Consider the following 26,673-nt stretch of genomic DNA (forward strand, 5'->3'; position numbering starts at 1 on the left):
ATACTGTGAATGCCTTAAGAATTACCAAATTGTACAAATCAACACCATTCAACCTGTTCCACGGCGAAAACAAACAATATACATCCTTATTTTATGTACAGGAATGAGTTATCGCAATACAACTATATATGACTTCTATGTTAACTTATTGAGTCAATAAACGATGTTTGTAAAAAAGGTAGCACGCTTGGAATGATATTGAAGACGTGTATACACTTTTCTTTTTATAAAGTAATAAATTTATATAGCAAATAACACGTGTAAGTACACATTTTCTCACGACATGCTCTTGCACTGACTCATAAAATAAATCAGGACACTCTCTGCGATACAAAATGGTTATGAGATTTTCGTTGCCACTGGGTTAAATGTCAAGTTTTGTAGACGCAATCGTCTGTTTTCTTTGCATCATCGAGCCCGCAATGGTAGTAGAACTGGGACCAGGAAAGACATTTCCCGGCACTGAGTCAACCTTAGTGTACACAGCCTTTACCTGCAAATATAAAATGTAACTTTACAAGTCAAAAGACCTTACTTCACGCTGCCTTACATACTTTAATTCCATCACTATCCAATCTTAAAACTGAAGGACAAATGCACAATTTACAAAAAAACGTTACCTTTGGGAAGAAGACCACAATCTCTGTGACAAAGGTGCCTATGATGAGACACCCAGAAGTGACGCCATAAAGCAGAATCACCTGACCATCAAGCAGCAGGGAGAGAGTTAGGCCGACACCGCTCAGAATCACGACGTTGTACAGGCAGAGGCCGATCTGGTGGGAGTCGTTCAGGGCTTCGATTTTGACCTTCAATGTGAACAAGCTAACATAAGCCGGATGTGATGCCGTCTATCAATATTACATGAGCGTCGACCTGCAACCCGCATAGACGGTCAGGTCAATCACAGAGCTTCAAAGATGAAGGTTATTTAGGCAGTGTGTTTGTAGAATGCGATTTCGTGTGTATTGAAAAGCGGATAATTACGTCATACTCCTTAAATGAAAAGACTACATTTGCTCTCACTTCTTATTAACGACAGAATATATATAGAAACTTTAATCTGAAAAAATTCTAAATCTAAATTGAACAAATAAATATTTCAATTCTAGTGCTTTTTTAGTAGGACGTTCTTATGTTTGTTACTCGAGTATTAGCCCAATCGCGTTTACTCAACACATTGTCTTGTATTGAACTAAGCTTGAACATTACTTAGGCGCTTTCTCCATTTCTGCAGATCTATCATTAAGGTCAATTCAAGTACGTTTTGTGGACATTACTATTATGATAAATCGCCATACGAGAGGTAAATACCTTACGTAAAATCACACATTGACATTTGCAGGATTATATCTCTCTATAATTCTTATTCAAAACGTTGTTTAAACCGAAAGACCAATTTCTTAAACACAAATCCAAACATAATCAGAAAACGAAATAAAAATGGATAAAACTATGGTCAAGGCTTAGGAACTGTCAGTGCAATACATGCACTATATAAATATATAACATTTGAAGAATACACACTGTCAACTTAAAATCACACATTTACATTTGAAGGCTTATTTGATGCCATGGTAACACCCATACTCACATTCGGATCAGAAATCTGGGAATTCACATATAGTGCTTCAATAGAGCGTGCACAAATTGAAGCTTGCAAGTACTTTCTGGGCGTAAAAACTACGGTCAATAACTGTGTAGCTTTAGGAGAATGTGGTCGTTTACCAATGTACGTCATTTATCACTCAAAATGTATAAAATACTGGTGTAAACTTCTCCAGATGCCTGATAGAAGATATCCAAATAACTGTTATAAAATGTTAAAGTCATTAGATGATATTGGAAGGCGAAATTGGGCTACGGATGTAAAGGAGCTTCTTTTTAAATATGGGTTCGGCTTTATTTGGCTCTTACAGGATGTTGGTGATATTGATTTATTCATGCTCCGTTTTAAACAACGCCTTACTGATTGTGCAACTCAAACCTGGCACGAAAATATAAATGACTCATCAAGATGCGATACTTACAGACAATTTAAAAGTTTATTAAACACGGAACGATATTTAGACATAACAATGCCATTTCATTACAGACAAGCGTTAGCGAGATTTCGTTGTTCAAGCCATAGGTTTCAAATAGAGTTAGGTAGACAATAAGGAATACCAAGAAATCTTAGAATATGTGCACATTGTCAATTAGAAAAAAAATCTGTAAAAACAGAGGATGAATATCATGTATTTTTTGAATGCTCTAAATATGCTGACATTAGGCAAATCTATTTGTATAATTGGTATCATGGCAGGCAAACTGTTTCAAATTTCTTTGATCTGTTAAGAAATAAAAATGAGTTTGTTATTAAAAAAATAGCCTTTTATGTTTACCATTTAATACGTTCTTCATATGGAACGTAATACTTGTAGTGGAAGTATGTTTGTTCGTATTTGTTTTTTTTGTTTTCTCCATTCAATGATATTGTATATATATATATATATATATATATATATATATATATATATATATATATATATAAGTAAAATGTAATAATCCAGATTGTGAATATTATATAATAAAAGTAAAAACACGTGTCTGGGATTTTAAATATATATTGATTTAGCCAACGCGTTTCGCAAACGCGTTGGCTAAATCAATATATATTTAAAATCCCAGACACGTGTTTTTACTTTTATTATATATATATATATATATATATATATATATATATATATATATATATATATATATATATATATATATATATATATATATATATAAATATATAGGTAGGGACAACTCTCTGTATTATCTGTATATACATATTTTGTAAACATGATGTATTATGGGCCGGAGGCCTTTGTTTACAATAAACTTACTTACTACTACTTACTGCTTATATTTCGCTATTATTCTTATTTAAAACATTGTTTAAACCGATAAGAAGCCAATTTCTTTAATACAGATCCGAACATAATCAAAACACGATTTGTTTTTTTTTATATAAAACTAAGGTCACTGTCACTGTACAACATGCACTATATAAGTAAATACAATTTGAAGAATACACACTATGTCAAGCGCTTCAAAATGCATTCTTTGATTTAATAATACAAACATCCATGCTTACGTGTCTTGTTTCCCAGGCAAGAAAGGCACCGAAGGCTAGAAGAGCGCCCTCAATGAGGTACAAAGTCCAATTGAAGTATCTGGATTCGGGCGAGAAACAGACGCGCATGTATTGATGAACCACCACATCATTGATCGTGTCATGTACCTAATCAGTTTGAAATAAAGAAATAAACACTATAGATAGGTGGTGCGTTCTTAAAGCTTATCGACGCAAAACACAATTAGGAATCGAAAGTCCATGTATAAGAATTTACGTAAGGCAGTTGGAAGATGTCCACATAACAATTTTTTACAATTGTGAAAATATCAATTATACTTGATGAATACAAATGAAACCTAAAACAGTATCTGAGGACTTCACGTCGCAAAATCTGGAAATGGTCGATAATGTGATCAATCCTTTTGAGCAATTAACACAAATAGCTTTTAGATGATAAACGTTTATACCCTAAATTTATACATGAAAATTCATTACCTTATCTTCAACTTTTTGAATTATGATTTGATGAGGCGTATAGATTGCCCAGACAATTAAAACGAGCAATACCACAGCCACTACTATACCAATGATCAGCAGCAGTTGGTAGTCTTTAATTGTCTGAAATGGAGCAAAAGAAAGTTAGTTAAATAAGTTTTAACATGTTCTCAAAATAAGATTTCTCATGAACGCTGAATATGTGCTTACAATTTTATTTATATATATATATATATATATATATATATATATATATATATATATATAAACGTTTGTTTTTTACGTCATCATCAACACGTTGCGCAAATATAGATTAGTTTTTGTTTGTTATTTTAATAAAAAGCTAAACAAACAAAAAACTACACAAAATGAAACAAAAAAAGACACTCAACACAAAGACAACACCATATACCATCCTTAGTAGTTTCTTGTTTGTGAAGATCCTGTACACTCTCCATGTTTTGGAGAACAAGGCACCAAACGTTAGAGTGAAACCCAGACAGAAACAGAAAACTCGTGCCTGTTAAATATATTTACAGCGTGTGTTTCTTCTCATTTGCGAGTTGAAGTGTTACCAAAAACTATATTCACACTTACAATTATTTTTAAAAATACGGATTGTATGACATGTTAGTGAAAATTCATATATATTATTTAGTAAATGTTTAAATGTTTAAATTTATACACTATTCATAAGAATTGTGAATTTAGGTAAAACAGATGAAAATAAGGTTGACTTTGGTGCCCATAAAGCCAGTTTAAACCCCCAATGTAACAGTTGTCATTGACCGTTCAAATTCGATGACCCAAATTTACTTATGTGTTTTGGTCATTCTGTCACTGCCATAAATACAGGACTTCGTTATGTTGATTAGGGTTATCTTCAATAATGCCAATGGACTTTCAACATTTATTTTTTACATATTTCCTACAAACACAAATGGTTGTTTTCTGTACTTGAAAAGCTGAGGTGGTAAGCTCAGAGGCTTGTGCCGAGTGCTCAAATGTTTATTTGATGTTTTGAGGCAAACGTTAAGTGGCAGATATAATTCAATAACATTCTTTCTGTAAATACATTGATACTGACGTTTTCAAGAAGAAGACTCCTTAAGAGATCCACTTAGTGTAAGGAACTTAGCTTCTTGTTCACATGCGACGCTTCTATCTTTAACGAACATCATTAACAGTGTAATCTCACAGCAGAGAGGTTTAATCACAAACTCGCCAAATAAGACAAAACACAGCAGTAAGATACCTCACAGACAGTTGCGTTGTCAGTTTCCGTTGTTTTGATGAATACAGTCGCGTAACACATGAAGCAGCCTAGAAGAAGCACGTTGTTGATGTTTGGTGAGGACAGTTTTACAATCCTGGATGTTATAAAAGAAATTGTGGCAATTAATATGAAATACAAATTAAATTCTACCAACGGAGAAATAACAAAGAATATCATTCGAATGCTCGCATGGGCATTCATAATATGTAATAAGAGAGTAATGGGGATATCATTACAAATATTTTGAGGTAAATGGTGCTTAAAAAAAAGGATTAACATGCATTGATTTCTTTTACTTTATATTGTTTAAAAGGCACCGTTGAATCAAATTTGCTGTAACTTATGTTCTGTTTAGACATAGAAATTACAATTTTAGTGTTACATAATGTCCAATATATCGGTATGTATATATACCCTTCCTAAAGTTAATTAACTCTTTTTAGAACTGTTTTTTTATAACTTTGTATCGAGCACATATTGATATAAAGGTACATCAATACATAACAAAATCCAACAATATCGTCGACACACATAGCGTACTTGTTGTTCCTGTAAATGATGTTAAAGATGAAGCAGACGAGAGTGAACATCATTCCGATCCCGGCCAGGCAGCACATTGTGATGTAAATGTACAGAGGGAGGACCTGCTCTTCGTTCACGAAATGAGTCGAGTCTCGTGGGATAATATTGTCTGAAGAACGCGATGAAATCAATTAATGTCACAATGGTCAGTCATGCAAACAAAATCAGATAGGCCATTTGAAGTAACTAAAATTGGGCTTTTTATTAGTTAGGGAAGTCAGTCGCGTCAACGTACGCGTATTGGTCGTAGATTGAAAAGATTATGCAACCTGTGTGGGACACAAGATTGGCCATTTGTGTGATTTTTTTTTTAAATATACTCTTTAAAGTAAACAATACACATACACTTTCATATAAAAGGATTAAGGCGAAAGTAATGAGCTTCTCTGAAACACCAAAGCGGTCAATAAAGTAATTTTTAAATTATTGGATTGTCTTTAGTTTGCATCTAAAAATCAAAGGAGATTGGCCAATGCACGAAGCTACGAGTCTTCAATTCAAATGTCAAATCAGCCTTGTTTTATTTGATCGAGACACAGAGGCGAGCAGTGACCATGCTGAAGAAGAGACAAACATTCGTAAACACTTGTTTGAACCACATTTGAAAAATAAAGTTTCAATACCAAATCGGTTCGACGACGGAAGTTGTGCTTAAAATGGAATGTACAAGGCACAAGAAGAAAAGGCGACCACGCAATATCTGGAGGCGACAGAGAGGAAGAGATCAAAAGATCAAACTTAACTTTGGGGTTGCAGCCCAGGATATTATTCATTCGTGGCGAGTCGTACATTGTTTATGCTTCTCCATCGGGCTCATAAAGGCCAAAGTATGGAAAGTAAGTAATTTGACCACCTTGTAAAATCATAAGCAATTTAAATAAAAGCGTCATATTCAGGTAGATAAGCTTAGTTCAGCAGTGAGAACTACAATTGTAGGCGGCCTTTTTGTATTACCGGTAAAGCGGAATTGCTGGTTTGTAACCAATTAGCAAAGTGTTGTGGTGCTTTGTAGCCTACATAATTAAAAAGCAATTATGCGATGCGCGATAACAATTTTCCGAACATTAATTTATCATATGTCACTGGGTATATAAATTTAGTAATGAAAATATTCAAATGCACTGATTTTGACTTGTAAAAACTAACCGACTTTTTGTAGCTATAATGCAGACTTCTTGCAGTAAATTCAGCGTCCTAAAATACGTAACGGGAGTCAGATGTATCTAGATTGTACATTCGGTTGCGTATTTTTGTTACTTACAAGTTAATCTGACAGCCGATCTTTAGATATATTTAATTATTTTATTTTGGATTTGTTTTTATTCAAAACTTTAATATTACTCCCAAGCTATAACCAATAATAATAATATAATCCACACGTATTCGTCGAATTAGTTTTTGGAAAGTTCTTTTTTGACAAGACCGTTGACTGCCGCCTACAGTATAAAATTGGAACTCCAGAAACATGATCAAAGCCATTGTTATCAATTCTGGGTTAAGTGCTAAATGATGCAATTGAAAGTTCCAAGGCCTTGATCCCAGCTTTAATAATTTGATATTTAATTATTGTCACTGGTTACTTGCCTTAAATAATAAACTTACTAATGTTAACAAAAATTCTTCTCCTGATTATGTTTCATGAGTTTCATAATTGTTTAATTGTCTGGACCTTTACGAAATATGATTACGTTTTTTGTGAGAAAAATACATGATACAATTCATTTGTTCTTTGCAAGAATGGCAAGTACTTAAAAGTATGTTTTTATCTAAAACGTAGGCCCTGTGTTTAAATATAACATATACCGAGAAAAATATTCCATGATAAAATGATTCGGGTTTAATAGCACCAGAACACGCGATTATCCATCCCAGTACTAGTCTAAATATCAGATAACATTGTCGATAAATGTAAGCTGTTCGAATTATTTCATTACGAATTCGCACACACGATATTAAAACAGGTTGGGTTCGAACTCAATTACCCAACATGCGTTTAGCAAACTTGTCTAGTCCTCGGATATAATCTCATCTCCTGTTGTCGTTTCTTTGTGAATGAAAGAAGGCCTTGGTGTTATATCAATTGCTTTCATTAAAATACTAATGGGAAATATTTAGTTTCCTAGCACTTAAATCAGTACTAAATATTTATAATCGTAGAAAGTATATTCACTAATTATAAGAGATAGAAATGGGTGTATAATACTCATTAATGCTATATCTTGATTGGTGAAACATCGTTTAGCTTTTAAAACATTATCCTTAAACGTTCTTACTTGACGCACATACTGTCTGATTGCCTGCGATACGACACCCTTTATTTGTAATTAGATATTTGTACGTTTTCAAAGACCTTTGATAATTAGACCTTTCAGTCAAATGATGGTTTCCTGCATTTATATTTTTGCTGTGATTGCAAATTAGGTTTCTGAAAGCTACTAGACTAAGTCAATTAGATTATGTAGACAAGATAGTCCATTTCTTATGAAAGGACAATATTAATGTATTTTGCAAAGTGTTATTTTTATTCAAAGGTATATTCCTTTTCAGATGCAGTTTGTTTTTTATTCTGGACTTAATGCAAATAAAGGCGATTCAACTAATGTTATATATATTTTTTTAAACATTCCGTTAAGTGCGAGCAATTCAAATTACACAAAAGGTATAAAACCTATTAAAGAAGCTTTTATTAATAGACCCTATACTTATTCGTTTCTGAACATATATGTATTTCGATTATTACGATGAGTTAATGTTATTATTTGTTATTGATCCTTTTATCGGTTCAACTTAAAGATCTGCAAATATGATTTTAATAATTGTATGTGTACTTAGAATAAAACTATGGGCAAAATTATTATTCCAATATTATCGTAGCAAATCCTAACACGGGCATTTTTTTGTTTGGTTTCGTTCTTTTTAACGCGCATTAAGTTATTTTGTTCATAATATTAAGTTCTAGAATTAACTTATCATTTTTGTTCATATATGTTATAGTATGCATAGAAATTGGGCATCATTCATATCTGATGTTTAAGTTTTAACCTAGGCGTAGTGTCATTATGTATTTATATCATAACATTTGAATAGGGACGTTTCCTGCTAAAACTGAACAACATGATACAACGGACACATGGTTCAAAGTATTTGAAATAAATGCAATCAAAATTAGCCCGTATAACGATGTCAATTGCGAAACAAAAATTATACTAAAATCATTTTTTTAACTTAAGATAAAAGAGAAACCAAAACGTATATACTAGGTTTTAATGAATATGAATAAATTGCAATTTTAAGATCAGCAAGGGACAAGTACTTGAAAGATATTCATTATTCTATATGAAATTAGAAATATATCCATGATTTAATCGGTGAATGACATCTCAGATATTAGGTCTATTACAATTTATATATTGATCCGTAATATTTCACGCACCAGACGGGCTATAAACTGAATAAATCATGTTTAAAGTTATTCACACTTCATGGCAACCCGTGTAATAACTTTACTCTGGTTGTTAGAAATAAGCAAAGTCCGATAACTCTTAAGTAATGCATTCTCTTCAACCGCCTTTGATCCACAAAAATCTACTTTTGCAACTGCCCTTGCAAGGTGAATATCTCAGTTTTAATGATTTAGTTGTTTGCTTTCTTAAGTTTGCCGTATTTTACAGCCACTCTTTGAAACTACTCTGACAGACCAAGGCATCGACACTTTTTTGATAATCACACAGCTCCGGTATAATTGTGTGTCAAACAATTATCTTTAGTTTCATGTGTTGGTAAAGTCAATATTCAAAGTTTTTATCATACATATGTAGTTATGTAACACCGATTCGTTACATAATTACATCATTCAAACATTGTTATAGAAGCGCTATTTATCAATAACAACTAAGCAAGAACAATAATTTCTTGTTTTGATGAAGATTCGTTCGTTGAACAATTTGCAGTATCTTGCATGTATTTTTTGGTTGCAGATGGTAATAAAAAGACGAACACCATTATTCAATTTGATGACGGCCAGTTTAGTTACTTCACTTTGGTGTCGGATTGCTTGTTGCATTTAAAAGACAAAAAAGTTCGATGTTTCATTACTATTTGTCATTTGAATGCAAGACACAGGAACGAGAATGTGAAGACGTATAGTATGTATTGGTAAATAATGTCTAAGAAATATCATGTGATTTTTGACGCGCCTTAATTCCGATTACTTTTTAAAGTCTGGAATTTATGTTTTAAATATGTGAATGTATAAGTGATTATTAACCTAAAAATTGACGTTAAGATTCTAGAATATCAATAGGTTAATACCAAAGTTCGGACAGTTTTTCCATCGAATCGAACAGAAAATTTATTTAAATATCCATACATTATGACATATTACAAACTATCATTATCACATGTTTTACTGTGTTTCTCTGTAAACAGTTAATTCGGTCCCAGTTAAGACTGTATTAAGAGTTTAACTGATGGCATTAACCTCTCCGTCATTATAATTATCGCCCAACTTATAATAGTTTAGCAGAAAAATAAATACAGCAAATGGGCACAAATTATATATCAACGCATGTGTTTGATATAAAAAAAAGCGTAGAAATAGTGTTTTATTTATGATTAAACAGGGCTTGGTGCTTCCTGCTAATTATTTAATGACATGCATTCTTCAATTAAATATATGCATAAGTTACAATTTCAATTTTGGTTGTAAGGGTACATATTTATTCTACTGTTTTATAAAAAAACTGATATGGCATAAATACGAAATGCATGATGAAACACACCATCTAGCAAACAAAAAACACGCACACATTTTATACATATGCTAGTAAGATATGATTAGTATTTCATTGCAAAATTTAAGAAGATAGCATAATTGCATCCTTACGTACTTACGTAAAATTTCACCTATTATTTGACATTTGTGATAAATCACCTATTATTTTGACATATTCAACGGTTTTGTGGTGGCTTTTCTTTCAAAGACGTAAGGACTTTTCTGAAGCACAATGGCAGCAATAATAGGTGGTCCCTAAAATCAAATACTATTAATTAAATCTGAAAATACTTAAATATTGCTTAACCTTTCCAGACGAGTGCACCCTCGATCCACTCAAAGTAAGAAGCAGGGGCGAGATCCTGTCGGAAGTAGGCCACCAGTACTCGCTTTCCACCTGTAACATAACTCGTAAAATGTTACAAAGTGATACCAAATTTTGGGTGTGTACACGGCAAGTATGAGTATTCTTCTTAATGTCCAATGAGAGAAGCAAACACTTTTTATGAAATTGAAATGTATTATATAAATAGGAGAAATTTGTTTACTTAACGTCCAGAATTATACGTAACATACTATTAAAAATGCCAATAAATATAATATTTTAACACGATATAAATCAGTACTGTTCGCGGGTAGGAACTTTGGAGTGTCTATATGCTGATTCAATTAAACAAATTGGAAACCTTGTATTCTTTCCACTTTTATGATTTTGTTTGGATCTGAGCCATTGTTGAAGGAAACCCGTCCAGCCACGCCAACAATTGATGCCTTTGCGGTACAGCCAAATATAATATCTGCGATGTCCCCATCAGCGTATGAAAACTGGTCCAAGGATTTTGGATGACCTTAAACGAATCCGGATACAAATATGGTTGAACTAATTCCTAAATGTTAAATGCAAAATATAACAAAAAAAAGCACATTGATCGTCTGTACAATATATTTTTCAGTGCCAGTTGGGTTTGTGGAGCAACACTGAGTGCCTACAAAATCATTACGCAACAAATAATATTGCATGAATATAAATCACACATCATAGTTTGTTGTCGAATAACCTATTACAGAAAGATAATTAGATATGCCTTCTGCTGTTTCATTTGTGCTGCAATATGTTAGTTAAAATTTAAATTAAAAAAAAGGCAAATAAGCATATTTAAGATATTACCCATGCTTTCCAATGCAGTGATTGTGCAGTTAAGAGCCAACGCACAGAGCCAGATATGATCATAGCACTGTCCAGACACAAAGTCGTAGTCCCTTGTGGCGGGGTTGTATGACGGATGCGTTGTTAACCGACTTTTGAATTCGAAACCTGCCAAGAGCAAAAGCTAAATTGCCTTTTAAACTCACTTAGTAGACACGGATCTACACATCGATTTAAACTTAGAAAACTAGATTTTCCTATTATTGTTTAGTTGTTAAAAGTGATAAAATATTAAATAAAACGTTTTCCAAATCTAATTACGTCATTCTAAATTGTATTGTTTTTTAAATTACACCAGAACATTAAGAAGCCTTTTTATATGCAAATTGTGTTGTATTGATTCATGGATGTGATTTCATTTTGCATTTGTAAGTAAACGAATGGGTTGGTGAACACTGGACCAGGACACATTCATGAGCGGAAGACTACACATATTCGCTGTTGACCGATTTAGAGCATTCTTCGCATTTTTACCGTTCACTAACAATAACGTGAAAACTATCATATTAAGTGTTCCTTTCGTAACCTGCGTTGTTGGTGGAAGGAAATCAATTGCCATAAATACATAGCTCATTACAAAATAAATTGCCAAAACACTTTACATGCGTAAATTGAAGTTGCAGTGGCCGATTGGAAGCGGTCACAAAGAACTGGGCATTAAAACTGTTAACATTACTAAAAGCATTGACTTTAACGGCCAGTTTATTTTACAGTACAGTTACTGTAGACATCAATAGATAGATAGATAGATAGATAGATAGATAGATAGATAGATAGATAGATAGATAGATAGATAGATAGATAGATAGATAGATAGATAGATAGATAGATAGATAGATAGATAGATAGATAGATAGATAGATAGATAGATAGATAGATAGATAGATAGATAGATAGATAGATAGATAGATAGATAGATAGATAGATAGATAGATAGATAGATAGATAGATAGATAGATAGATAGATAGATAGATAGATAGATAGATAGATAGATAGATAGATAGATAGATAGATAGATAGATAGATAGATAGATAGATAGATAGATAGATAGATAGATAGATAGATAGATAGATAGATAGATAGATAGATAGATAGATAGATAGATAGATAGATAGATAGATAGATAGATAGATAGATAGATAGATAGATAGATAGATAGATAGATAGATAGATAGATAGATAGATAGATAGATAGATAGATAGATAGATAGATAGATTTCCATTGTGGTCATTGGATATTGATGGTAGTGACATAGAGAGGCGTGAGATGAATATCAGAGATTTGAGCTATAAAAGACACTTATTTGCATAAAAAGGTAGATATATTTAAATGTGGATCAATTAAAAACTTACTATATAGATCTAAAAGAATGATTACATATTAAGAAGATGAGTTTTAACTGCCAATTTAAAATTAGCTATACTTGTAATATTCCTTAAGGAGGAGGATACAATTAATTAAAGACAGAACCTTATTATCAAACCTTTGAATATTGTTTAAGCATACAAAGATGTTTGCATTAAAAGCCTTGCATTGGGAAAAATTAATGCAAGTGAGTAATTTTTTTCCGCATGGTCTTATCAGGGACGACATTTTCCGCATTAACCTGATTTTCGTTTATTAAGAGACTTCATTTTCGTGAAAAGCGAGAAGTGACGCCCATGATAAGCGTGTACGGCCTGCAAATACTTATCTTAGACAACACTATACGCAAAGTAATTAATTAACTTTATAATATTAGACGAGAATTCGTTCGATTTGTTCGCCCCATACAAGATGAGCCTCGCCAATAAAGCTCGAAACTCGCCTTATACGAGAACAAGGCGGCCGATATGGAAAAACACTGCCATTACGGGAAAAGGTCGGCCAATACGCGATTCAGCCAATTAGAAACCAGGAAAAACTCGGCCTTATATGAGAATTTAAATTTTCGACACTTTTGGACGCCAATTTGAAGTTGTATGCTTAGTTTTGGTGCAAAAGTTTAAATCTTTATAAATATAATATTGCAGTTTACCGAAAGGCTTGCGACCACAATAAGTTGTTTCATACCTTTATTTGCTACAGCAATTTTCACAGTAATCAATTATTATTATTGTCTGTCTTCGGTTTTGCTTCGCCTTCAATGGATAAAACGCCGCGCTCATAAAAAGTATCGTTAACTTTTGAAAAATCCATAAAATAACGCTCAGGCATCCATGTAGTTGACAGTTTCGCACGCGGATTAAATTCAGCACGATTACGAATAGTCGGCTCTCTTATCCGCTTCGGCATTTGAAATTATCCAATTAATTGTCTTTCCGGCAACGCGTATGAATCAATAATATAACACACATCAGCCTGTTTAACCTGAAAGTCAAGCTTTTCTTGCTGGATTATATTATAAAGTTAATTAATAAAATTGTCATTATTAGTTGAATTCATTTTGGCTTTGTTATTGAGCTTCAGACAGCCATATTGTACTTCGGCCTGCGGCGTCAGGCCAACACGGCTGTCTTCAGCTCAATAACAAAGCCAACATGAATTCAACTACTTAATTAATAACATTATAGTATTACGCACGGTTTTCCTAGAGCACAGCTTTTTTTTCTACCGTATAAAACTAAAGAATGATTTGATTAAAAAATTAACGTTTTTAGCTAAACTGGCCGTTAAGTTGTTCGCTCCTTACCTACAATTAGAATAAATATGGAAGCGGGTGTTTGACGGATAACTTCAAAACGCACATTTGGACCATATACCATCTGACGTACTTGTTATATTTGCAATTCCTCTCTCCTCTATAGGGTTGTAGAAAATAGCGCTTGTCAGGAAAGAGCCCTCTGCGGCGGCATTCATTTGTTCCGCAGTGCAGCCGATGTCATCCAGTCGAGATTGCCAGAAGTTCTCGGAGTGCCATCCGGGGAATATCCACACGATCTTCTTTCCATACATGCCTAGCTTGTACGCCTGGTTGTAATAAAAACAAAAAATAGAATTGTTTTACGGAAGAATATAAAAATGACCTAGACTGTTAACCTTGAACCAATAATCACTATATGGAAAAAGGCCGTACAGAAATAAATTATGGAAATGATTTCACAGAGTTTTAAGTCGGGGATCGTAAAAGCGCCCTTTGTACGAATTAAAAAGGCATCATACCAGTGAAGAATATATTATGAGGCAATATATATTAGTTCTTTATTTCATACTAATATTCATACAAAGTAACTTACATGACACAATATCGTTCTCGCTTTGTCCTCGTAGGTATTTGCAAAAATAATACGGGCATCATGATCCTGGAATAATAAACAGTAATCTTAAAATTCTTAACGCGCCTTTTTTACATTGTTTCCATTGCGATTTCAATGGGAACACGATCGCCTCTAATATGTGTATGGGAACCCACAACATATATAAACTTACGCTACCTTAAAGTATTTGAGCTGGGGTGCAATTTCCAACATTTGAACTTGCGTGATGAATTACGGAGTCGCAGTTTATACGAGCTGTGTAAAACTCATTTCGTCATTTGACTTCTTAGTGTGACCCATAAATTAAAGCTAATGACACTTGTCTTGCATGCAATCCTAGTCACCAAAAGTGAACATATTCGGGAAATAATATTAAAATTGCATGACGGATGATTAGGTTACAGTTTTGACTTGAGATTTCACCATAAAATGTGACATTGACCTTTGATACCGGGACATGGAGCATACAGGCATCACGATGAATCCAGAAAATAAGCATGTGTTATTTGTTTAATTTCACCATGGATAATTAAGCTTCACTATGCCAGAATTTATTTTTAAACCGCGAAATGTGACCTGTACGTTTGCGCTTAAGCGACGCGTGAAACACGCGACAAGCCGCTTGTATTGCATAATGAATGGCCAAATTACAGCTTGGAAAGTCCATTTTATGATCCAATTTAACATTTTGCTATGTTTTGTGACTTTGACCTTTGTGGTAGGAGGACAGGTTTTTGATGTGTAACTTTATTGATGGTTCTTATAACTTCAATTTCATTCTAAACCAGTATATTTTGCCTTCTCAAATATGTGTGGCTCAACAATGAATTCAATAAATTCATGTATATTGTTCTACTTTTTAATACCTTATCATTTATACGTAGTTTAGTAATTTGTTAATAAAACAACAGCTATATTTGATACATATGAGATAGTAATATTACGCATACAGAATCCTTAAGAAAAGGATTATACAAGTAAATAAAAAAAACACTAATTAAGATTGTATGTTCATGCAATAAACAATCAAGGCATTTAAAGCAAAATTCGTTGCGTGTTTTTCTCGTGTGAATGGCTGTTCGCATTTCACTACATGGCAATTAACTGGAGAGATTCCCTTATGGAAAATCAGGAATTTTATATTAGTAAAGCATAGAACGTATATTATTGTCATAGAATCAATTAGAACCTCTTCGCAATTTTTGAACGTATTTCTTGTATTGCAGCACGGGAAACTACAAAACCAATATCAGGAGAGAAATTTCTGTTAACGTCAGTTAGTATTTTATTGAATGCAAGTAACACATTAGCGAAACAATATGGGGCAAAACAATAAATATAACAAATGACGATCACTGTTTTGGAACTTAAATACAAATCGTCTGTGGCGTATTAAAGTGACTTCGAACCTTTCATGAGAAGGAAGGGCTTGCATACAGTACCCATCGAATTAACAAGCTGCTAGAATGCAACGGGCCATGTCGTTGCAAGCTCAGGGGGCGATTCAAACGTTTCACTGCCTTCAAACATTGATCCGCTTGGGAAAAATAGTAACCAAATGACAGAGTGTTGTGTTTGTTTCTGTTTTTGTAACTCTATATATATTTTTTTTAAACTAAACCAACCCATTTTCATAGATGCTCTTATTCTTTTTGCCCCTCCGAAATTTCGGACTGGAAATACACTATCTCACACAAATTGTTTTCCAACACATTTTATTACAATACTGTACAATTACAGATACAAATTAATACATATGCAACACATGTAAAGTCATACTTTGTCTATACAATTATAGACAATGATATACAAAGCAATGAGCATAGCAAAGTTGAAAAAAGCCCTACCTTTACCATACAAAAAAGACAGACTTTAACATAATAAACACAATTTAAAGCTAATGCGTTATGTTTTTTTAATTAAAGAAATTAAAAATATATGCATTTCCTGTATATATTATACTCTTACGGGTGAAAATATTACGTATGTTGATAAACAAGATTACAGACAGTATTATGTCTTTGTTGGAGATTACATAACAAATCATGACAAGGAAAAAGAAAAAAAGCTTCATGTCTGACATATAAAGTTTACAAACGCAGTGCAAACTGAAAAGAAGGCTTCATTTTTAAACGATCTGATATCATGTTCATAATAAAATCAGTGTGACACTGCAAGTATAAGACAGTTGCATGTCATTTTGTGTTGGAAAATCATAACGATGCATTTATAAAGAAATAAAAAAAGACATTTTCTAGTATGTATACATATTTAAAGTATGTTTACCTCGCATTAAATTACTAAAAAAATATTTTTTCCATTTAACTCATATGTATTTTCATTTTTTAAGGAATTTAAATAACATATTGTGTTCAATGTAAACTTAAACAATTATTAACCATCAATTTTTAATCTTCAGAAAACCTTTAGATAGAATGTTGATTGACTTTAATATTAAGAGTTTAATCATGTTTCAGTTATACTGGCGTTTTAAAATTAGACTTTCATTACACCTATATTCACTGACTTACTACAAATTCCTTGAAAATAATTGACCTTGAAAAATTAAAATTGGCTGACAGTTAATAAGTTCCTTCAACCCCGTAGCTTTTAATTGCTTGTTTGTTCTAAACAACGTTTATTTTATCGCATTTTTATATAAGCGTAGCTGAGCTTTATTTAGATACTGTAATATTCAATTTGTACTGTGTGGAGGCATTTTAACGCATTCCCGTAATTATCTTCAATGGTGTAATATTTCTGTCCATCGAAGCTATACGCAGTTGAGCAAATTTTAGTTAAGTTGCTAATCGTGTGTAAATTTTATGTTGCCCTTCTGAGGTTGGTTGCTGGACGTAATACAACTGGCTTAAACTCCCGATACTATGATTTGATTGTTCCACGGCGTTCACACAAGGTCTAATCATTCGTTATGCTAAATGTTGTCTTGCATGCATTGTCCCGTTTTGTATAGGAAAAGATACACTTGAAGTAAATAAAAGACTAACGAATCTTTACAATAAATACTCTCCTGACAATCTGTCGGGAGTTTCCATAGTCTTGAATGGAATGCTGATAAGATTGTAGCAAAAGGCTTCATTTGTGAGTCTCGATATCGACATTAGCTCAGGAATGATAACGCAATCATAAACTTGTAACTAATATTTTTTTACTCCGCCATTGCTCAGTATGCGCCATTTCAAGTTTTAATTGAAATGAACGATTCGCTACATAAACCCTTAAATAGTGCTTTATTCTAATAATTTATAAATTGCGACAGCGGATCTGGAATAGTGACGTTATAAAGTATTGTTAAATAAGTAAGTTATAGCATATAATGTTTTTGGAAAGAGACTATTTAGGATTGTTTGATAATATTCATTCTCGACTTGGCTCGTGAATCGTGCCATTGTCAACGAAGATCACTTTGAAATTTATCTTATGTGCTCTTGAAAAGTTAAATCCTCATATTTGTTTTTCAATCCAGTCAGAAAGGTTGACCGTCATATGTTTAAGTGAGAAATGTGTACTTGTATGTAAGAAAAGTCCACCTTTATATTTTTCCAGTCACTGAGTCAGAGTTTAAGTCAGACAAATTTACCTTGATATTTTTCAGTCTTTCGATAGGATCTTGGATGAAGACTTCTTGAGAGATTATGTCTATATCAGCTTCCTTAAGGGCCACCACTAGCTCGTTCATTGACTAGAAAGTACAAAGACAAATAATATGAGTAATACGAAAAAACACAAAAGATTTTGGCATTGGCATAATCTTATGATAACTAATTCAGACTTACTGTCCATTGTAATTATCGTTTGGAATTTCTGCAGCGTTTCTAACCATTTGGAGGAGGTCACACATCGGACAAAATACAACTTTGTTAATGACTAGGTAACATATTTTTCAAAAGTTGATTTAATAGTAATATGTTGTATGTTTTTTTAAGGTTAAATATCGTATCACATACTCTCAATAACGGATAAAAAAGCTAAAAAGAGTCAGCATCATGTTGATGATTGGAATTGATGTATTTTCCAAAAAAAGAAATTCTTAACGACACAGGGTTACTGACTGGCCCTACTGCTTACATGTTGAACAATACGAATGCTGATTCGTCAAAAAAAAAGTGAATCGCAGAAAATAACTTATCTGCTTCAGATGTGCAAACACCTACATAGGAATATTACTTCGTCACAAAAGCTTACAACAGAAAAGAATTCCAGAGCCTCATGTATTATGGCAACCTGGCGCCAGTTGAAGGCCCCCAGAAGATTGACGCGGGTAGGATTCATGGACTGGTCCGGGGCCCCCAAGCGAAAGAGTCGTTTGAACCGAGCGCGGTCCGAAAGGATTGGTGATGTGGACGCGTAACTAAGCTGAAAAATAAACCATAATAATCTAACAAAGAGACAAAATACTTGTTGATATTTTTTTCGAAAGAATGGTGTTTGACTTTGATTTGAAAATGAAAATAATGCAAATATTGCCATGGATACCATCTTTGACTGAACAGCAAAACAATTTACCATATATTGATTCTATTACTTTTACTTTTTATAAACGTGTTCGGAGTCATACGTCAAATTTGTGTAAAAAAAAGACAAAAACAGTCCAACTTAAAATTTTAATTTACATCTTCGTTGTGATTATGTTATAGTCGGATTTTTTGTTTTGTAAATAATAGGTAATAACACATACACAATATCCTCATTTGGTCAGCTTATAATATGCCCACGATAACCTTATAAATTTTTTTCTAGATTCTGAAGAAAAAAAAATCAGCAAAAATAGAGATGTTTTTTACAAGTTGTTTAACCTTCTAGAATCATGCTCCCGTGTAAACAGACTTAAAAACGGTGACCCAAGTTTCATTTCTGTTTGGTGGTATGTGCTTTCACATTTTTACGTGATTTGTTTTTTTAATTGGTCACTTGTCATATATAAAAGACCTTGTCTCGTTAAAACTATAGAGTAGTCTACTGCTGGTCAAACCACTTTCATGTTGTTAGAATTGTCAATAAAATGCCATGCATATTTTCTCATCAACTTCATTTACGTTTATACACGCAAAGGACTACATTGTTTTCATGAAACTGCCATTGATTAAATTGTATTTGCGGGTACGCCAAATAGAATGGATACGTCTTTTACAGACGCAATGCGTGCGCGGTTAGAACGCACCGAGAGTACGGCCTGCATTCGAAAAAATAGCGACACGCTCACAATTGTCCTAAGGCATTCAAACCATTACTACGTTAATACATTTTCGATTGGATTGTCTCGCGATAATAATTCCTTCACGACACATATGTTTTACATTTGCGACCGAAACGTCCATAATGACAACACCAGGGTTGCATAGGTTGTAGGTTTGCATGTCCTCGTTAAGTCATGGCGTGGCGTAGTGGACTAAGATGGGCCTATAGTAATAAGGACATTATAAAAATCAATAGCCTCCGACATGGGTAATTGTGTATTAAAAATGAAATCGTATTACTCAATCGCCTACTCCCTGGGCCATGTTGTGGTGATGTTGACATCCTATTACTTGGTGGTCTACTTGGCTAATATCGTAGTTATAATGGCAGCATAGCAATAAATGGCATATTACCGTGGTATTAGTATAGTAATGATGTCATCATATTACTTAATGGTACACCTGAGGAATATCGTTGCAATAATGACATAATATTACTCAATGGCCGAATACCTAGGTATGTAATAGTAATAATTGCATAATATTACTGAATAACCTAATACCTGGATTATATTGTAGTAATAATGGCGTCATCATTCTCTATTGGCTATTACCGTATATTTATTATGGCAATAATGAAAACATATTACTCAGTCACCTATTACCTGGATAAGTGTGTAGTAATAGTGGCATAATATTACTAAGTGGCCTATTACCGGGTCAATATTGTAGATATAATTACGCCATATTACTGAATGACCTATTACATGGGCAAAATTGTAATAAAAATGACATAATATTACTCAATGACCTACACCCTAGGTAGTGCTAGAATAATAATTACAGCATATTTCTCAATGACGTATAGGTAATATTGTAGTAATAATGACATTATACTACTAGTTGGCCTATTTCCTGGGTAATATTGTTATAATATTGTCCTACTAAATGGGTAATGTTTTTTTTAAAAATGAAATCACGTTACTTAGTGGCCTTTTACCTGGGTAATAATGTAGAGAACATGACATACTAGTATTCAATTGCGTTCTACCTGGGTAATAATGTAGATGTTATGACACACTAGTATTCAATTGCGTCCTACCTGGGTGATATTGTAGTAATGTGAAGCCTCTGCCGTCGACTCCGTGCATGGCGAACACGCTCCTCCTAGGAGCATCATGTAGCTCGGATATTCGTTGAGAGCCTTGAATGTCCTATAGACGCAAATACCGCGAGAACACTGCAAAAATACCAGCTTAACATAACCGTAAATTAACACATCAATAATGTAAGAAGTGCTGTGCGAAAATCATAACTAGTAAAAAGCTGTGGTGTATTATTTAAATCACTCACTGCTGTTAAACAAGGGTGATACTTTTCAGTCTGCATATGAAGTCCAAAGTACGCGAACGGAAATATAGGTTTTTTTTTCTTTTGAAGAGATGCTGTAGATTACTTTTAATTAAATATATTAAACTCATAAAAGGTTTTGCGTGTTCTGTGCAACGAGCTATGGTATGTAGGCATCTTTGTCTGCAGGGTTTGCATAGACAAGGTTGTTCAAAAGTTGAGTACTTTTAGCTGAAGTACTTATGTCTGCTTAATATACCTTTTATGTAATGACAGCATCAACCAACGAAAATACATATTTAATCAAATATGGCACAATCAATACTAGCTTTCGTATTTTTCATCAACTAAAGAATATCAACAATATTACGGAAAATTTACATTTTGATGGCTTCTGGCTTAATGGGAAGCGATTTTGGTAATAATCTAATCTAATCGTATACAAAAATACAAATAATTCCCAAATCGTATTGTATATGAAAATATAATATATATTGTGTATTTGCAAACTCTTTTTTTGGTTCAATTTTAGTTTTATTCAGAAATGGGTGATTTATCTATTGGGGTTAAAAGTAAATGTTGCTTTTTAAAACAAGTCATTGTCGTACATGCCAATTCATAACTGCGAAACGTTTGTGAAAACAATGTTGATTATTATCATTTGAACTGGTGACCTAGGTTTTATCTCTGACTAAGTGTTATATGTATCTGAGATTTCGTGAAGACAAACGTTGTCATGAGGTTTCTTTATATCATATAGATTCAATTATCATTCACATGTATATATTCAATTAATTTATTATATACCTGTTTAATGCTTTTAACAAAATACAGGTTGTATCAATCGTTGAAATAAAAAATCCCGTATAAGGCTACTCGCTAATTCCGTATTACCATACTAGCCGGACTACTTCGACCCATTTAATGACGTCAGATTACACGCACCGAAAATAGAAATATTTTATATTACGAAATATATTACATCGTGTGAGGTCATTTCTGTGACAAAACACAATAGTTTTATCTAAACTCTGTAAGGCCAAGTCGGACGTGGTGTTTTTTTACAGTAAAATATGTGTTAAAAACGTATTTTGGAGTGTGTGTTTATCATGCATAAATGTATATTTCGATAGGATTACAATAAAATAGTGTGGTTTAAACTTAGTTTCGATAAAGACATGGAAGATAGAAGTGGAAGTGCATATCGTTTAAACGTTTTTGTTATAAACATCGGATTAAAGTTGTCAACTTGATTGTTATAAACATTGGAGAAACGATGGCATTAAGGTAAGCGTGTCGGAAACCTGTGTTTTCCCGGTTCCAATGTTTACACGTTAATTTACATAAACTGTATTCATACGCGTCTTAAATAAACTATGGCGTACCGTTTAATCATTGTTTTGTCAGTTTTGTTAAAGTAAAAAATACATTTGTTAACTGTTTTCGTTAGTTGTTGTGTATAATAAAAGGAATATTACGCTAGTCAATTGTTCCAAGTGTTTGTATCACTCTCGTGGCTTGTGCCATTTCGCATCACACAAGCCACTCGAGTGATATAAACTCTTGGAACAATTGACTAGCGCAATATTCCGTATGTATTTGCTGGACTTTAAGTCACACCGACACAGTGTAGGACATATAGCGACTTTATGGGAACAAAAAATAAATGTTGATAATGTTCAACTGTTAGGACGGACATATACAAGATTGTTATGATTACTTGGAAAACATAAACGCAAATGTGAAAGTGACAACCACAACATGTATTTCGTGTGTAAGGAAAAAGTTCAAAACTGGAATGAAAAGCACGGGCGAATTGTCACTTAAAAACTTTTTAGCGCAGAGAACATTGCGATGTTTACTTTGACAGTAAAAATGTAGCGCGTGGTAATTAAATTGTGTCTACCATATCGCGAACGCAGTTGATTTCTTAAAACGAAAGAACATAAATGCGCTGTATCGGTTAAGTTTTCGTCGCTGTATACACCTTCCATGATTACTGTGTGTTACTCGGGTGCTAATGCCACAGTTAAAAGACATGGCCATGGATGAAACGCGCTCATCGGAGCTATTTTGTTTGCGATTGCAGAATCTGCATGCAAAGTGGTTAAATGCAGTAACGGACTACATTCTTCAGTATACGTATATTATGTCACCCAAAGTCTAAACAAAATAAACACCACTAGTATTATGCATCAATGCAGTCTTAATATGTAATATTATTGAACTTAAACATTTCAACTTTGTCGGACAAACTATGCATCAAAATACTGCATGTGTCAAACCATTGCAGCTTGTAAACAATTATAATTCTAAAAACGGTACCCACAACAAATATCCATACATGGTTTGCTTGCTAGATTAACGGGTGATTAAGGGTCCATGATTTCCGGAGAAATGCGCACATGTGCACAATTTCATTAATGTGTTTTTGTAGTTTCAACACTTGAGCAGTACTAGTTTTGAAAAACTCGCGACATCGATTAACTAGCGGTTTAATTGACTGGTGATTGGCCTTCTGTATGGATTTTCCCACACTTAAGATATCTCATCGCTCTAATATGTTCCCTGTTCACGTAAAGGTAAAGAGTTAGTCGAAAACCATGATTCGAGTCGCCCTCTGGGAAATCAGGCTAAATGCATGACCGTAAAGTCTCGACCGAGATTGGTTCGCACAGGTTTATCTGAAACGACACTGACCGCTTTAATGGAATTGTTCTTTAAAAAAATCTTAACGAAAATACATTCTAGGCGGAAAGTGTGGTCCCGATAAGACTGTGCGTACTGCGCAGGCTAATATTGGACGGCACATGCGTATAGGATGGTTTGAAAACAGACGTCTCAGTTCTTTCGAACAATAATAAACTTCTTCTTCTTATCAGATGAGTAATAGTATTCCAATAAAAAAACAAACATCTGGAACATTTTTACACCATTTGCTGATGAATGTTTAACCCATTTATGCCTAGTGGACTCTCCCATCCTTCTAAATTGGATCAATTTATTTCCTAAATAAGGGATGTCTAGTATATTTATTTCTATATTTAGAATATTTCTAACAGAAATTCCTTCAAGCAAACAGCGCAGACCCTGATGAGATGCCGCATCATGTGGCGTCTCATTAGGGTCTACGCTGTTTGCCAAGGCCTTTTTCCTAGACGCTAGGCTTAAATGGGTTCAGAAGTTCTATTCTCCAAAATATCAATATTTTATACGTTTATTTCGAAGTTAAAATGCATGCAATACGGACACCGGCAATTATATTTGCCCTCTTAAGTAAAGATAGGTCTTAAACCGACAAATATTGTTTGAATAAACACTCTAAAATATCAATCATTTGCTTGGAAATCGCGATACTCTTATTCGAGTTTAACGTGTCACTGTATGACTGCATGTAAGACACACTCGGTCGGAATAAGGTATCAAGGACGCTCCATACTGCTGCTTTTAAAAGAGCAATCGCATGAACGCATATGAAGTTTGGTTGTCGTTCGAAGAATAATGCTAAAACTGTAGCAACATTATAATATTAATGGTAACGCTCACAGAATACGATAAAAAAATCTATGAGTGGACCATATTAAGTAAGACAAACTAGAGTAACAACATGTATGTTAGTAAACAAACACATTGAAACATCACAAATAGAATACAAATGATTTAAAACGTTTAGAATATACCAGCAATTATACCTTCAGCTTTATGAACATATGCGTACAATTTATAATAGACATATACTATTATTAACTTAATAATACTATGTTTTATGTTTATTAAACATACTCGTTCTTTTGGTATCTGTTTGTTTTATCCGTTTTGATGCCGTATTGTGATATAATTCATTCGCAAACATACTAATGAAATGTTCAACAAAAAATGAATGTTTTCAATATAAACAGATTTTATTCAAGATTAAAAAAAATTCAATCTAAGCTTTGTGGTTTGTATATAATATGAACTGACAAACAGTGAACTGTATATCAATGTATTACATATAGATTCATTCACAGCCGTAGTTGTATAAAACTTAAATATAATGGCCTACATTTAAATAAATATCAGCAAGACTGACACCGGCACAACTCGTAAATCTAAGTCCTAGTAAATGAAAAACCTTTCACAGACTAACACATTATATGAACTTTAAAAAGTAATTAATACATTACTTTATTTAAATAAGTTAGCATACCATGGTGTCTATGTACTTGTATGTGAGGTTGTATCCATGCAGAAGGTTCGGATATGCGTTAACGTCTGCTAAAGCCATCTGGATCGGAACAAGACACGCGCTTCCTCCTGGCCAAGCAGTTCCGGTCATCGGCAGCATCCCAAGAAGGCGGAGCTCCCTCGGTTCACCTTCAAGCGCGAGACATCCGGCAACATGTGCAAACAATATTGCTACGATCATTGCACGACTATAACATGTCCTCTCTGGAAAATTTTAGGTCACTGAGTATTTAAATGAGCCTCGTTCTGGTTATTGGGCTTAATGCGTCTGCGTAAAGTGTAATCACATATTAGCCCGTGCAGTCCGCACTGGCTAATCAGGGACTACACTTTCCGCCTATACTGAATTTTCGTTGAGAGTGATTTTCTGTAAATTAAAAATTATTTAAACGAATAAAGTGTCTTTCCTGATTAGTCTGTGCAGACTGCAAATGCAAATCTGTTACGACACTTTCTGCACATGAATTAAGCCCTTTTTTGCCAGAACGGGGCTGAAATTTGAAAGGGCTGACGAATTGATATAGTCAACACAAGTTTTATCATCCAAATACAATACTATATACATATGCAACTCGATGAAAGTATTCCTTCTCAAAACAATTCATTTATCCATATGAAGATCAAATTCATTTTGTCACTAAACGTCGCAATAGCAACGAGTTCACGATCTTAAAATTAACTATTCGCTGAAGACGGCCGTCTTAATGATTGATATTCATGTTGGAATAACTATGCCTATAGAGTATAGTCAGATAATCGCGCCATTTAATGATTATCGATAAAATGTTGTTAATTGAGGCGTCATTTATATGTTAAAGAAACTTTCCAGTTCGTAAAAAGAAATAAGAATACTCAGATAACAATGGGTCGACTCCATCGTTAATGGAACTGTTTTCTTCATAATGGTTTTACTAATAGATGTTGTGCACTCAGTTTTCACGCTTGTTATAATAACATACAAGATAAGTATTGATGCAAAGCATCAAAGGGCGTCGGGAATTTCAGTGTAAAAGGCACTCAATGATGTTACATGGAACGATTTTTTTTCTACTGTAAATATTAATATATTGGCCGATTATTTTAAACAAAATAGAAAAAGATACTGGTATAACCATAATCTATGATTTTGTGTTATAACTCCCGAATAACAATTATTTATGATGTTGTGTTATAACCCCCAAATAACCATTATCTATGATTTTGTGTTGTAACTCCCAAA

At 33.4% G+C, this 26,673-nt stretch overlaps 1 protein-coding gene across 1 annotated transcript; it reads right to left on the minus strand.

The window, feature by feature from the left end:
• Positions 1-364: 364 nt before the first annotated feature.
• Positions 365-25,635, minus strand: LOC127854651 (gamma-aminobutyric acid type B receptor subunit 1-like). Its single transcript, XM_052389714.1, has 12 exons — positions 25,417-25,635; positions 20,980-21,117; positions 18,886-19,056; positions 18,281-18,382; positions 14,197-14,392; positions 11,402-11,548; positions 10,541-10,630; positions 5,418-5,568; positions 4,857-4,971; positions 3,674-3,724; positions 621-809; positions 365-493 (listed from the first exon to the last, which is right to left on the minus strand). Exons 1-12 carry the CDS (start codon positions 25,633-25,635, stop codon positions 365-367), a joined length of 1,698 nt encoding a protein of 565 aa, XP_052245674.1.
• Positions 25,636-26,673: the final 1,038 nt, after the last annotated feature.

Source organism: Dreissena polymorpha, chromosome 13 (genome assembly GCF_020536995.1).
Source record: "Dreissena polymorpha isolate Duluth1 chromosome 13, UMN_Dpol_1.0, whole genome shotgun sequence".
Lineage (NCBI taxonomy): Eukaryota > Metazoa > Mollusca > Bivalvia > Myida > Dreissenidae > Dreissena > Dreissena polymorpha.

What these genes read in the sequence shown, in the direction of transcription:
- LOC127854651 (XM_052389714.1), bottom strand. Translation starts at nt 25,635, where the DNA reads ATGATCGTAGCAATATTGTTTGCACATGTTGCCGGATGTCTCGCGCTT. An exon ending in CTCTGGAATTCTTTTCTGTT is followed by an intron (nt 18,383 to 18,885) that starts GTAAGCTTTTGT and finishes TGTACTTTCTAG; the next exon opens with TCAATGAACGAGCTAGTGGT. An exon ending in ATCATTTACAGGAACAACAA is followed by an intron (nt 4,972 to 5,417) that starts GTACGCTATGTG and finishes TATAACATCCAG; the next exon opens with GATTGTAAAACTGTCCTCAC.